We start from the raw sequence: 14,723 nt of genomic DNA, 5'->3' as shown, positions 1-14,723 counted from the left end.
TATATATATATATATACACACACACACACATTTTGCCTGGTTTTCCATCAGCATTTTCCAAAAGTTGAAGAAAGAAGAAAAAGGGAAATCTACATCTAATATTTCACAGAGTGGGGGAAATATACCTTTACAATTTTAAGTAGAGCTTGAATGAACCAAACCCACTGAAGACCAGCTCCATTTTAGAGCATGCAAAAACTTCTGCATGTGATCATTTTGAGACAGAACTTACGAGGTATCCCTGTTCCAATTATAACAGATTTGGTCATCTGCACATGCACAAATGCCGTGCAGCGTAAATTAACTCCGCGCATAGGTGGCAGTGACATTTTGCTCACTGGAGAGACGCTGCCCGTGTCCTAGGACCATTCCGGCTACGCAGATTTACTGAAGTTACAACTACTACGGTGTGTAAGGATTTACTACACGTCGAAGACTGGAAGGGGGAGGGCTGGGGAGAAGGTAACAGATTCCACCGCTACAAAACAGGCTGGCAACCCACACGGACCACGACCTGCCACAGAAACGAAGGAGACAGACCTGGGGAGAGGACAGAAGGCGTGAGGGGTGCTGGAGCACATAAAGCGCTCGCAGGAAGAGGTGATGCGTGATACCTGATAGCTACAGCTGGGCAACATAAAAAGTGCACCGAGCCCGGTTCATTCAGCTACCCAAGCAGTGGGGGAAGGGGGGAGGTAAGATGGCCACTGCCACTCTAACATGCTCAATAATTTAGCAGACAACCTGACACAGGTTAAGTCGGACCCACCAGTGATCAATTTTACGTTTTAAACTCCACAGGCCCGTTCTGGCCACGGGGCTTGTTTGTTTGGTTTTCCATCTAAGGGCTCGGCATTAAACACCACACGGAGGCAGGCGGCGTTATTCGCTTTTAAGCACTTCAAGATGGGATATTTTTTTTTCTTTGGTTTTGTTTTGGAGGCTGTGTTTGAAAACATTACATAATTTTAACCTTAAGACTTTAAAAAAAAAAAGAAAAAAAAAATAAATAAAAGAAGGGGGGGGGTAGGGAACCAAGCCCTTAAGAAAGCAAACCCCACAGCAGCACAGAGTGCATGGGGTTTGCTCTGGCACCCATCTGAGCCCCTGGGCACCATACCTGGGGTCTGCCCGTGCCCCTACACCCACAGCCCGGCTCGGGGGAGGGGGGCACAGCGGGGACAGGGGCTGTCCCACCCCCCACGGGTGTCTCTCCAGGGCTGTGTGGCGACATTTGGGATCTCGCACCCCCCTCCCACGGTCGCGGGGGGACGTATGGGGATGCGGGACGAGGCTCTTTCCCTGCCTCCCCCCCGCGTTACCTCGGTACACCGGGGAGCTGGGGCTGCGCCTCTCCGGGGAGCTGCTCCTCCTGCTGCTGCCGCTGTCGGGCGAGCGCCGCTGCCGCCCCTTCGCCCTGCCCGGCTCCAGCGGCGGCGTGGCGCTGGGCGCCGGGGGGGGGCTGCCGCTGCCACCGCCGCGCCCCCCCGGGCCGGTGCCGCTGCCCGCCGAGGCGGAGGGGGAGCGGGTCGGGCTGCGCTGCCCGCCCCGCAGCAGCTGGTAGGGCACGGTGGCTCGGATGGGCTGCAGCAGCCGGCCGGGCCCCGCCGCGCACCCCCCGCCGCCGCCGCCGCCGTTACCGGGGCCGCCCCCGGCCGTGCCGCTGGCGGCGGTGGGGGAGCCGGCGGCGCCGCGCCTCATCCTCTGCGCCGGGGGCTGGTGGTGGGACGGGGGCGTCTGCGAGGAGCTGGACGACGAGGACATGGCGGGGCGGCGGCGGACCGAGGGGGGTCCCCAGAGCCCCGCATGCACCGGCCGCGGGGTGCGGGGGAATAGGGGTGGAGGGGGGGGGACGGGACGGGGCTGCACGGGACGGGACGGGCGCTCCGCGGCCCGAGGGAGGCTCCGCGCAGGCTGCCCCCGGCGCTTCCTATCGGCGACGGCGGCTGCTCCCGCGCCGGGCTCCGGCCATCGCTGCCCGCCCCAGCGTCGTGGGCACCGGGGGCGCTGCCGAGCCCCGCGGCCGCTCACATCGTACGGCTCCGGGCGGGAGGGGGTGGGGACGCGTCCACGGCCAGCTCCTGCCCCCGCCGGCGCCCGGGAGCAGCGGCCACCACCATCCGCTCCCCGCGCCGCCCCGCCGCCCAATGGCACCGCGCCGCCCCGCCGCACGGCCGCCACGGGCAGGGGCGGGCATCACGCGCGCCCATTGGTCGGCGCCGCCGCCACAGCGCCGGCTCCATTGCCCGGAGTAGCCGTCGCTCTTCTCTCTCAGCCAATGGCGAGGCGCGGGGCGGGGCCTGCGGGGGGGGAAGGCGGGCGGAGGGAAGTGGGATGTGGCGGCGCTGAGGGGAGGCTGGCAGTGGGCGGTGGGAGGGGGCGGGGAGGGGGCGGCTTTCATCGCAGTCCCGGGGGGGGGGCGGCAAAGATGGCGGCCCACGCGGCGTGTGGGGGCAGTCCCCGGTGGGCAGCTCGGCAGGGCCCAGGGGGAACCGACCCGATTCGACATGTGGAAGTGGAGCCGAGCTACGGGGTGCTCCGCCGCTCCCCACGCTTGCAGGAACAAATCTTAAGTTACCTGCAACAAAGTTTGCTCACGTCGAGCCTGTGTGGGTGTGCTGAGCCGTCACAGCCAGCTCCTGCTGGAAAGCATTCTTCAGGTTCTAATTAAACGTAGTCTCATTTCGTGTTACGTTTACATGAAATCTTATTTTTTTTCCTAACATACACCAAAAAACAGTTTTCAGGGAGTGAAGGGGAAAATAAGTTCCACAGCAGCATTAAGGAAAGAGCTTTTGTTCCCCCACTAGATGAATTGGTAACACAGGACAACGGGACAGAAAGAAAATAAAGATTAAGACGAGTAGCTTAATAGCTAGGAAAAAATAAATGGCTATGAGATCAGGAAGATGAGCAGAATCCATCAAGAGAGCAGTGTTTATGTTGAATTCGATGTGAATAGGATGTTAATGAAAGAGAAACGCAGTGAATCTTGCTTCTTGGAGGAAGCCAGCCTAGTGCATTGGCTTCTCAGATCTAAAATGAGGGCTTTGAGAGAACAAAAAGGGCATATAATAGAGGTATAATTAGAATGGGTGACGATTAAAAAGTTATAGTCTATTTGATACAGCTTTAGAGTCAATTGGTAATTAAGTAATAGTGTCACAGAATTAACGATGTCCCACGTACTGTTTTCAATTATATAATACACACTCATCCTTGTCTTTACACTAAAGACTACCATCCTTATTCTCTACTTCCAAAGCTGTCTGTACCTATCCTTATCCTCTGGTAGCCCAGGCACCAGTCGATAGTCCTAATGCGAAACTGTATTCTAGGAAAATGCATCTATTCATGGGCTGCTAATGAGACTTTGTTTGCACTAGCATCATGTGATGCAGTCACCACGGTTATGTTACAGAAAGGGTAGAAATAATACACCTCACATCCACATGAACGTGTGCTCAGGCAACAGAGCCACTTGTATAAATTAATTTTAAGAAAAGTCATCAACCATATATTTTTCCATTAGTCCAGTCTTTTGCTAGTACAAGCCAACTTTGCTTGTATAACTGCAGTGTGGAGACGTTTTTTCCCCTAGGATTTTGCACTGTGCTTAATCACAGCTTATGAAGTCTATCTAGTTTGTTTTTTCTACTTCACTGCACTGGAATCAAAATGGCTGGGAAGCATTCACCTGTAGAAGCAGTCTGCGCACACTAGGATTTTAAACAGTAAGCACATTTTTCTCTATCTGTAACTTTGTCAGATAACATTGCTGATACAGTAATGTCTTACAGAGCAAAAATCGTTTAGGATCAGCTGAGAAAAAGTGCATCTTTGTTTGACCAGGACAATAACTGGTACATTGCAGTTATTGCCAGTGCTCAGAGTTACACCAGACTAAAGTAAAGAAGAACTAGCACAACCCTTGAATTTAGATAGTGTTTAGGCACTATTCTAAAACCCCTGCAAATAATTCCATCGTGTCCTTCTCCATCAAAAGAAATGAGATATTTGAATAGGAACAACAGATGCATAAAGAGAAGCTAAACATATGACAAAGAAAATCCCACAAAATAAAATACCCCTCCCTCCCCCCAAACCTCCCCAGCAATAGTCAGACACAGCAGTGTGAAGTATCAGTAGTAATTCTCCCTTTCCAAACAAACCCAGGACTATGCCTTCCTGTCCCAGCCCAGTGAACACATAGCCTGCATAGCCTTCAGAGCAGTGGTCCACCGGGGGCATTTCCTATCAAATTTACCAAGCCCATCAACAGCTGTACGGGGTAGACTTTGCTTCCCAAAAGTTATCTTCCTCCTTGTCGCTGTCTCAGCTAGAGTTAGCATACAGTGTATAACACCACCACACCATACTCCCGGGAATCATATGTCACATCTAGTTCAGACAAGATGAAGAAAGCGTTATCCTTATTTTAAAGTGATATGCCAATTGCTGGTATTTTCCATTAAGTGTTTGCTCTAGGTTTTGGAGTACTTCCCCCAGGGAATACCATTGCTCTGTAATGTTCAGAGAAAGATGTAACGGGGAAAGTGAAGTTAAAACTAGGCTCATATCAGAGTCTACATATCTTTCAAAAACACACATCTGCCTTAAATACCTTGAGACAAGTTTTCAAAAGCCACATAAAAAGTGTTTCTTGCTTCTAATTTACATTTTAATAAACTGCCTTGAAAATCGTGTCAGATCACATGTGCTTTAGGGAGTTTACACTGGAGGTAACGGGAATGTCTGAAATTAAAGCCTTTTGGGAGGCATGGGCATTCTTAGCACAGTTGAGAGAGGCATCTTGAAAGCAGTGGAAATTATACATTACAGCAAGATCATGGAAGCAAGGGAGTAAACTGAAGGAGCAGGGCAGCTGCAGACAAGCATGGAGCAAAGCTACACACATCTATCCCGCCATTATCAATTAACGGGTTCATCTCTCTAGGGCAGAAACAGGCTTACTTGAGTGCCACGAGCCATGGAAACCGAGAAGGTTTAGGCAGTCATGAGGCACACACAATCCTAATCTTTGTTAGTTTGTCCCTACCTGAAGTTTTTAGAGAGGAAAAACTACTAAAAAATAAAATAATATGTATATATAAAACGGCTAGATAAATAATTTAATAAATAAACACTTTAAAAAAAAGTCTGTACATGTCTTTTTCTTCTGGGTTCTTACCTGGGTGTGAGGACATCAATGCTCTGCTCCCAGTGTATGAACCAGCTTGTTTCATTGTTTTCATGTCTCTTTTATCTCCCTCCATCTACATTTTCTTTGCTGCCCTTTGCCCATTCCACTTAGAATCAAGTCCTTTGTGATCCCCTCTGAGGTTTTTGCAGCATCTAACACAAAACAGCAATGAAAAAGGGTGTGTTTCTCTTTACGTATCTTCTGATCCACTCCCTACAGTTGACTTATTTCTAATGAGTTTACAGTTGGGAAAATTACATTTGGGATGAGAAAAACAACAAGATGAAGTATGTACATCCAAGTGCTGTTCTGGAGGAGGCAATCAGATAACACCAGCTGCAGCAGAGGACTAGAACAAGCCAAGGTGCAGCTCTCAAGTGATGAAATTTGGTCCTGAAGAAGCTGCACTTGGGGGCTCCACAGCCAGGAATGAGGGCGCCATCTGTAGTCAGGGCTCCGGTGTAAAATACAGCTCCTGGTGCTGCACAGCTCTGCTAAAGTACTTGCAAATTGTCCTACAAGTGGGGTTCACTTGTATTTTGGCCCATTTTGCCTTGAAAAAGTTCTAGTTAGAGAAAGTCAGGCATTTGCAAAACAAAATGTAGGTGTTTTTTTTTTTTATCAAAAGTTTTTTTTTGTCAGCTGAACTTTGGAGATTGCCTTAGTCAAGCATGCTCCATCTCCTCACAGCTCCAGAATGTTCACTGGCCCAGATCTGATGTCCTCTGACCGGCTGAGCACTTCTGTCTGTAAGCTCCTTGGGACTTACCTTGCAGTTGCACCCTTGAATTCTCCAGGGCTGCCATTACAAAGTCATTACCCCCACTGCTGTATTTGCTGATGCTCTCCAGAGAAGAAGTTGCCTTTGGCAAGTCTGGGTAAAACAGACGAATGAGACATGGGACAAGACAAAGAGGGGGAAAAAATAGAAAGAAGAAAAAAAAAAAAAAAAAAGAAAATAAGTGAAGTATTTGGGAATGAGGTAGGAGGGCCAGGAAGTTCAAGCACAGAGAATAAACAGGAGTAGTAGAAGGACCAGGAGCAAAAATGGAACAGGTAGATGCAGACAAAACTTCTGTTTTCAGTTCAGTACCCCACAAAGCACTACCACCTCTTTCAAGTCTCCACACGCTCAGGTTATCTTCCCACAACAGAAGGAAACCCCCTGCTGAGGACTTACCTTCCGTCCCTCACACTGCAGCCATGGAGCTGTGCCTTCCTGAGCATCAGCACAACCTCGTGCTGCATTGCTCATGGTCCAATTTAGGGCCAAACATGTGGTCAAGTGGAATTACAGGTATTACAGTGCTTTCTTTTTAGCCAAATGCTACTTGTTGCTCTACTTCACTGAACACACAAGATTGTTCCTGTGAGTGAGGAGTGCATGATGAAGAAGCCAGGAAACTACTGAATAAGAACCACAAGATTTCCCCTTAAGAATATCAAAAAGCATTTTGGATAATTGTCTATTTTTTTTTCCTGTCTGCCAGAAGCTTTATTTGTAATAGTGGATAACTCATTTAAACCAGAACATGCTCATTAACCATTACTTTTGTTATAACAAAATCTTATCTCATCGGGAATCAGACCTGCTGCTACATCCTCTTCTCGTCTTCAGGAAAATAGGCCAACCTCTTGGGACTTCTGAATTATGTATTCCTTGGGCATTCGGTTTAACACAAAGGCAAACATCCAACTTGCGGCTAAAATCACCAGTCCTTCTTCTTTCCAGGCTCCTTATTCATTCTGAAGTTTTTCTTTCTGTCTATTGGTACAGGTAATTCCATTCAAAACTCTTCTGTAGCTCACAAGTCAAATATCTCAGACCATGCCCTGCAAGAAAGTGAGTTGCCTCTAGCCTGCCACCTTGCCCTGTGTTACTGTTCCATGTTCAGTCACTTGATTTGAGCACCATCACTTTTCCTGGATCATCATTTGGGAAAAAAATCCAATTTGCACAGCTGGGACTAAGCCCAATTCCCTTCACCAGCATAGCTGAGGGGTTGTGAGGGTTTGTTTTCCCTTTACTCCGTTTCCAGGCAGTATGACGACTCTTGAGGCCTGGTGAACACCGAGGTGAAGCCTTATGGTGCCTTAAATTAATGAAACAGTGTAAAATGCTAAATATTCTAATAACCTGAGATGTCAAAAAGTAATGGACTCTGCTGGTATTTTTTTACCTTAATTTTTCCTGCCTATGTCTTATCTGTCATATATCAATGATAATATCTAAATAATACAACACTTTATTTTGCAATAATGTAATGAAAATAATTATTAGTATTTATAAAGCACCCTCGTGCTACACTGTACAGCCAGCTGTGAGAAAGCCAGTTAGGTACTCTGTGCTGCAATAGGGAATGGAAAAGAGGGAAAGAGCAGGCAAATAGCAGTAGCAAACCGAGTATATTTATATCAGTTACATTTATTACTAATCATGCCAAATATAACAAATGAAAGGAAAGGCACCTTTTTGTGTGTGCAGTTACTTTTCTAAGGACATTAGGAAGGCACAAATGTGCTGTATAGTACTTCGATTTTTATGGCATTTTACTTTTTAAATGAGTAGCTCCCCTTAAAAAGCTGTCCTGGTCCATCAAATCAGTTAAAATTGTCGGATAGTACAGTCCCTGGCATCTTTCCATTAAGATTTCTTGATTTGATCTACATGCATATCTGTTTGTTGTTGTTGTTGTTATTTGTTATTTATTCATTTATTTATTTTTATTTGAACTGCATTAACCATGAAATGTTATCACATCCATGCCCTAGCTGTCGGGTCTGCAGTTTCTAAATAAGGGTATATTTTGACAATACCAATTTAAAAAAGCAAATCTGAGGGTTTGGGAACTCCTGTCTCCATTTCAGAGAGATGTCTGGGTTTCTTCTGCCTCTCTATTTACCCTACTTTGCTTCTGTTCACCAGTGAAGCCGTGTTCACCACCTTCTTTCTTTCCAGGCACAACAAACAGGACAGAACTTTCTCTGGCATCACTTGTCATCACCTTTCCCTTACCAGCCAATGGGGATGCCATTGGGTGACACAGCACACTCCACAACCATGGCTAGGGAATAAAGATGCTGTCTCTACATCTTCAAAGCAGGAGAATAGTCTCCTGTCAAGTAGGTACTGCAGTCTGGTAAGAAGGGTAAGAATAAAATGTATTACAGAGCCAAGCTGCTTAAAGAAATTTAGCTTTTGCTTCTCCACAGGCTACATGCTCTTAATATGTAAGTTCCCTTTTGAGAGGTTCTGTGCCCACAACAGGTTATGGGGCCAGAACAGAGGCACGGCACTGAGACAAAATGCAGGTAATAATAATTATTTCCAGGCAAGTAATATATTTGCCGGTGGAACAAATATTTACCTGTAAATGTTGTTTGTTGGTGTGACAGCTATAAAACAGGCTTTAACAGCTAGCCTAGTGGTAATTTACATACAATAAAAGTGCATTTACATAACACTGAGGAATAAACCTGCAAAAGCAAGGAAGCGTGCAGTTTGCTTTAAAGTGTACTGTTGAGGTGGCATCATATTTAAGTGAAACATACGATGCATTTCTATTTTAACTGCATGTTTCCTTGGGTTGTGGGTCCATGTCACAGCCTTAATTGCATTTAAAAGCAGGTTTGAGAAGGTGAGTTTCCTTTGTAGCTTTTATATCCCAAACAAAAATAGAATGAAAAACTTGGGCATCATTAAAAGTGAGACAAAAGAAAGGGAACTGCTACAAAGTTTCAGCAGCTGGGATAATCTCCCAGGGGGAGAGGTGGAAACCTTATTCCATGAGTCATTTAATACCAAATAAACAAAGCACTGGAGAATAAATTGTAAGGCGTGATTTTTTTGTTGTTGTTGTTCATTGACAGAGGGAGGGCTAATTGACTTAATAGATCTTTTCCTTTTTTTAGTTCTCTAGTAATAGAAAGCAGGGACAATGTTATGGATATAGTTTTTCTTTATTTCTCACTGTCATGTTGCTTCTTGCTGTAACGGTAATATAGTAAAAAGATGAGTCACTTTAGCCTTTGCACTGTGAAGTAAAACTTTATTTGCAAGACAGAGCCCTCAGGAGTTGCTAAAATTCAGGATCTTTTTAGAAAGTGGCCTCCACTGATGTAGTTACGCAGAGTTTTAATCACAATTCAATAAAAAGTTTTGCTGGCCCAGTTATCAGAAGTCCTTATTAAAAGCTGTGCTTTAGTGGCAGAGCTCTGAGGAAGGCAGCTGAGTAAGCTGTGCACGCTGGCACGGCGTGCTCTTGGTCTCCGGTGGAATCCAGTAGACTGATAGAAGGAAACAAATAACCCCTTTGCATCAGTACAATAGCAACATGTCTGTAATCAAACATAATTATAAAATCACTACCAGTCAGGGCTGTTATAGTCTTGCCTGTAATCAAGAACAACATTATTTCAGTATTTATTACTCTCAAGAGTAATCTGAGATTTATGGGCCCTTGGAAATAAAAGTGTTATTTGGCAAATCCATTTATATGTATTATTTGCCCAGGAAAAGAGCTTTTTCTTTGAGATATCAGGGCAGTTCCAATAATGTGTTCTGTATGTTTTCTTCAGGTTCTTAATTGCTTTCATGGGCAAAAACCCACACACTACTTTAAGAATTTTTTTCCAGGATAGTCATGTGCGGACGGACTGGCCAGTCAGGTAGACATGCATCATTTCCCTGATGCTTGAGATATAATGGAACCACCGTGGCACTGGTGGGGATATAACTACTGCACTCAGATAAACAGCTTAAAGCAATGTCATCACGCAGAAACCAAACTGTTTGATGTAATTGTTCTGTTATTGTAGGATGAAACATCTCAAGGGGAAGACCTTCCCTACACTACTGAGTTACAGCTTTGGCTCTTGCAGCAAATGGCTTGTCTCTGTTGTATGAGAGGGAATGTTAAACAAACTAAAAAACGTATTTGGAAAAAGAACAATAAGTAAGATAACTCATTGTATGAAGTGTAGAGAAAGGGAGTAAGAAGTGCAGTTGATCATGAAAGAAGATAGAGGCTGTGTCTCTTAATTTTGGAAAGGAGAAGGAAAAAGAAAATGATTTTATTTGATTTTATTTTGTTTTTGCCTTCTTAGCTCCCAAAGGGACAGAAGGCAGCTCTGAATTCAGAAGTGGGTGTGGGTGGGAAAGCAGTGAAAGAAGACAAAAAAATCTTGTTACCTCAAAAAAAGTTACCTCAAAAGGTTTGGAAGCCAATTAATAAACCAACCTCAAAGCTCCCCAGGGAAATTGTATATTTTGCTTTCAAGATTACACAAGTGACCTGTAGAGTTGGTTTGGAGGGCACACAAGCTGACACAGACTACTCCTAAACACAAGTTTCTGAGGTTAAGCAAGTCAGCTCCTCTGTTTGTGTATATGGCGACAGTTCTGCCAAATACTTCTCAGGTACAGAAACGTTATCAGTGGGAAGGATCTGGACAGCCGTGCAAAGATAATCCTCCCCATGGTGTGTCAGGCTTCAGAAAGGGTGTGATTATCATTCCAGAGGAGTGTGAAGTGAAGCTATGCCTCCCATTCAGCTGAGCAGTTGCGAGATCCAGAAGGCTTCTGCTCGTGGCTTGCTCTGTTCTTTCTTCTTTCCTTCCTACAAACAATTTATGTTGGTATTAACTTATATTATCATTAACATTTAAATGTTCTAAGTGTGAGCCAATGCCACAAGGCAGAGTGGTCTTTGGAAAAGGATCTCCAACGAGAACATCAGCAGGGTGCAAGGTGGATGAGTTTCCCATCCTGGGTTGCTGGTATGGCTGCTGGCTCTGATTAGCACCTGGCAGTAACTAGCTTCATCTGGAGACAGGATCTGATGGTGCCTGTCACCAGCCTGACTCAGCTCTGCTAAGCCTAGTGGTGTTTCAGGACTTCTATACCAGCCGCAGCCTGGCACATGCAAAGCTCAGGTCCCCATAAAGGCGACGTGGCACTTCACTCCTCTGCTCGAATGGGTCCCAGAGATGGATGCTGCCTGTTCTCTCACCTGGAGGAAGCAGGCCCTCACCTAAGATGAAATCAGATGTCTGATCCCACGGGTCTCTTGAAGTCTTGTGTCCTGAAGTCTGGTGTGCCTTTTTAATTTTTGTTAGGAAGGATGGATAAGCAAATCAAACACCAGCCAGGAGGGTGGTAATCCTCTAACCACACCAGGCTGTGCTTATTTATGGATCATAATGCAGAAAAAAATACATTTGTGTTTGTTTCAGGTTTTGTTCTGGTGTCGTGGGTCCAGTAGCTATAAGGGAGTTAAGCCTGGACTCACCGCACACACATACACAAATACAAAAAAGTAAGGGCAACAAAATTCAAGATTACAAAAAATATTTTTTTTTTTTTTTTTTAATTACAAAGGATTACAAAAACAGCAGGTCAGTCTGATGCTGTTGGGATTTTTTGTTTTGTTTTGTTTTGTTTTTAATGAATAAACTTCTGTGCAGGAGCCCCTCTCCTCCCTGCTGGCTGCCTAAAGGAAGGCACAGGGGCAGCTGCAGCCACCTCTGCATCGGAGATGTGGCTATGAGTATTCAGTCCTGCACAAAAACACCTGGCCAGGCTTAACGAACGCTGTTTTCTAGAAGGTTCCTCAAGCTCTGCCAGCAGGGGCATATGCCTTGTAAGTGAGAGCATAAAGAGGCAGTTCTCAAAGAGCACGTGGTTTGAGTTACAAAAGCTTTCCTTAAGGGCAGAATTAATTATATATCATACAGATCTATTATATATTCTGTTTATACAATTATAAAGCATTATGGTTAATTAGTTGTGGTACAGGCTCCTGACGCAGAATATGGTTAGCGAATAAACAAAACGCTCAGCCAGCTGCAGTGGTGGTTAACAACTTGCACTTTCATATCACCTTTCACACTGAACTCCCTTGAAGTGATTTATAAATTATGCAATTCAGTGGGCCTGAGCTGCTGGTATTATACCAAAGTAGAACATGCTGAATCTGACATGACCTGGGATTGTCACACCTTTAAGAAACTAAATTCAGAATAATCCTCAGCCTTCTTTAATTGAACCGTTTTTCCTGTTTACTGTCATAGCAGCCGAGTGACTGAGTGATTAATCATGATCCTGTTATGTCTGGCATTGTACATACACAGTCCGTAAGTACTTCTCCATCCCCTCCTCCTCTCCTGATACATGCTGTTCTGACTAGCAGCAGGGGATATGTCTGTCTCAATATCCTAAAAATCAGGGTGAAATCCTGACCAGATTGACCAGACTGAGCCATGTGATACTGCACAAGTTTGGTTTACACACTGTTGTTTTTTTTTTACATTATTTTGATGCAATGAAATGGGCTGGCATGACACAGGAATAATGCCTCAATCTATCTAAACTTTTTCAACTTAATTCACTTTTTACCATTATGGTATTTAGTGCTGATTCTTACTGCTATGCATGTGTTACTACAGGTGTTCAGGGAGAACAGGTGTTTTTGGAAATCTCAGCAATGCTACGTTAGTAGAGCTAAAAATAATAATAATAATTAGTGTTATGTGTTGTGTCATGGGATATCGTACTGCATACTCTACACACCCAAAAAAGGCGGGTCTTAAAGCAAACGAGCTTATAATGTTTATAAAAGAAACTGAAGTAACAAACAAGAAGGGAGCAAAAATAAAGCTGAGTATTTATATAGTATAGACTAGATTTCTGTAATACAAAATGCAGCATACAATATATTTATAAGGCTACAAAAAACAATAATAATAAAAATATTTCCCTGATGAAAATGTCCCAGGCCAATACCAATTCTCAGTTTCCCGAATGCTTCATGAAAGTAGTGGGATTTGAAATAGCTTAGAAGGAGGGTTGAGAAGCTTTTAAAATCTATTTTGGGCATAGTTTTCTAGAATAAAGTCTGAAAGAAGTGAATGAGAGCACTTCTGAGAGGAAGAGATGCATGGGCATAACTAGCTCAGAACAAAGAACTGCATGATAAAATACAAGATAAGGTTATAAATGAGTGTCCAACGGATGGTCATAACTTGTATGGCTCTAATTTGTATTCAGAATTGCAGGAAAGAAGTATGCCAGGAAAGGATACAAAGCCAGGCTGATAAAATCATAGCAAGAATTCAGGAAGGTCATCTTGACTTCAGCATGTTAGCCCCAGGGGGAACCAGGTGTGTATAATGAAAAGAGGAGTACTTGCATTGTAGAGGTGATAGCTGAGTTGATGCAATCACAAGAAATCACCTAAGAAAACACACAAATAGAATAATAAGAGGTAGAAATAGAGCCTGGTGAGATTTCTGTTGAAAGAGAAAGCTTGGATGGGGGATCTCCCACTGCTGAAAGAAAGGTTAAAGAATTGGCAATGATTTGGAAAAGAAAACAAGAGACAGAGAGTTCAGAGTCACAGTAGGATCACTAACATCACAGGCCATGAAGATGGAAGAAGTCCTGAGATTTGGTCACATCTTTAATGGTGACCTCAAAACATCTGACTGGAGCATACACAGAAGAAACTGAAAACCTGGAAAGCAGTGCAGTTGGCAGGACGCCATCTGAGGTAATTGCTTCAGGCAATGCGTTATGGTCCTAAAAACTGGAATATCCTATCCAGTAGGAGTGCGAGTTGCCCTCTTTCAAGTGGCAAACTTTCTAAATAAGAGTTCTCATTTACAACTTCCCATCTAGCAGTTTATTAAATTTAAATTTCAGCATTTTATAGCCATTTTCCATATATACACATTCACTATGCTAAATAACACCCAAAATATCCCACTTTATTATATGCAAGTGAAGAATTTTAATTAGTGCTAGTTTTGTAGAAGCACTCAAGGATTTGAATAGCTGTGCAAAAGTCTTCCATATGAGCCACAATGCAAAGAATAAATTTAAGATTTATCAGAAGAAAGATCACATGGGTTTAACTTTTGCAACAGCACTTTAAGTAATTTATCTGGACACCGTAAAACACACTGGCATGACCGCCTTGATCCTTTGAGCCCAGCACCAGGATGCATTGAATGGGCATCACTGACACATATGAGTGCTACATTAATTCGTGCTGCTCACTTTCAGAAGTTTGTAACAGGTAGGTGGGCCTTTTGTATATGTGTACCAGCTTCATTATGTGTGCTGGTAGTCCTGCACAGGTTTTCTGAGGCTTTCTTTGTGTCTTGGTAAGCCCTGCTTTGGGCAGACCTAGAGCAGCGCTCAGCAGTACAGCTGCATCCCTCGGCTCATGCAGGCTCTGGGAGGCACTGGCCATGAAAACAGCTCCACAGCCATGAAAATACAAAAATAACCTCCTCCCCCACTGCTTCTCCGTGGCACACAGACAGACAGCCAAAGACAAATATTCTCTCTGCATATGGGGCTAACACTGTTAAATATACAGGGATGAGCAGGGAGTATATAAATTCCAGCAGTTGAGAAAAAGCGGAAATTCGGCAGCTGGGTCTTTGCTGCTGACTCTCCTGTATTCCCCGCTGTGGATCCTGAAGCCCAAGCGTGGCTGCAACTCACAGAAGATGG

The 14,723-nt window shown here is 44.7% G+C and overlaps 1 protein-coding gene across 4 annotated transcripts in view; it reads right to left on the bottom strand.

Moving 5' to 3' along the window:
• GLCCI1 (glucocorticoid induced 1) overlaps nucleotides 1-2,111 on the bottom strand; it is a 56,567-nt gene extending 54,456 nt beyond the window's left edge. For all 4 annotated transcript variants that reach the window (XM_082753890.1, XM_082753891.1, XM_082753892.1 and 1 more), the window contains exon 1: nucleotides 1,323-2,111. In XM_082753890.1, coding sequence (XP_082610016.1) covers nucleotides 1,323-1,764 — 442 coding nt within the window. In that variant the 5' untranslated portion in view covers nucleotides 1,765-2,111. The remainder of the gene's footprint in view (nucleotides 1-1,322) is intronic.
• Nucleotides 2,112-14,723: the final 12,612 nt, after the last annotated feature.

Source organism: Aythya marila (genome assembly GCF_965140915.1).
Source record: "Aythya marila genome assembly, chromosome: 2".
Taxonomy (NCBI): domain Eukaryota; kingdom Metazoa; phylum Chordata; class Aves; order Anseriformes; family Anatidae; genus Aythya; species Aythya marila.
This window is presented reverse-complemented; position numbering and strand designations above follow the sequence as displayed.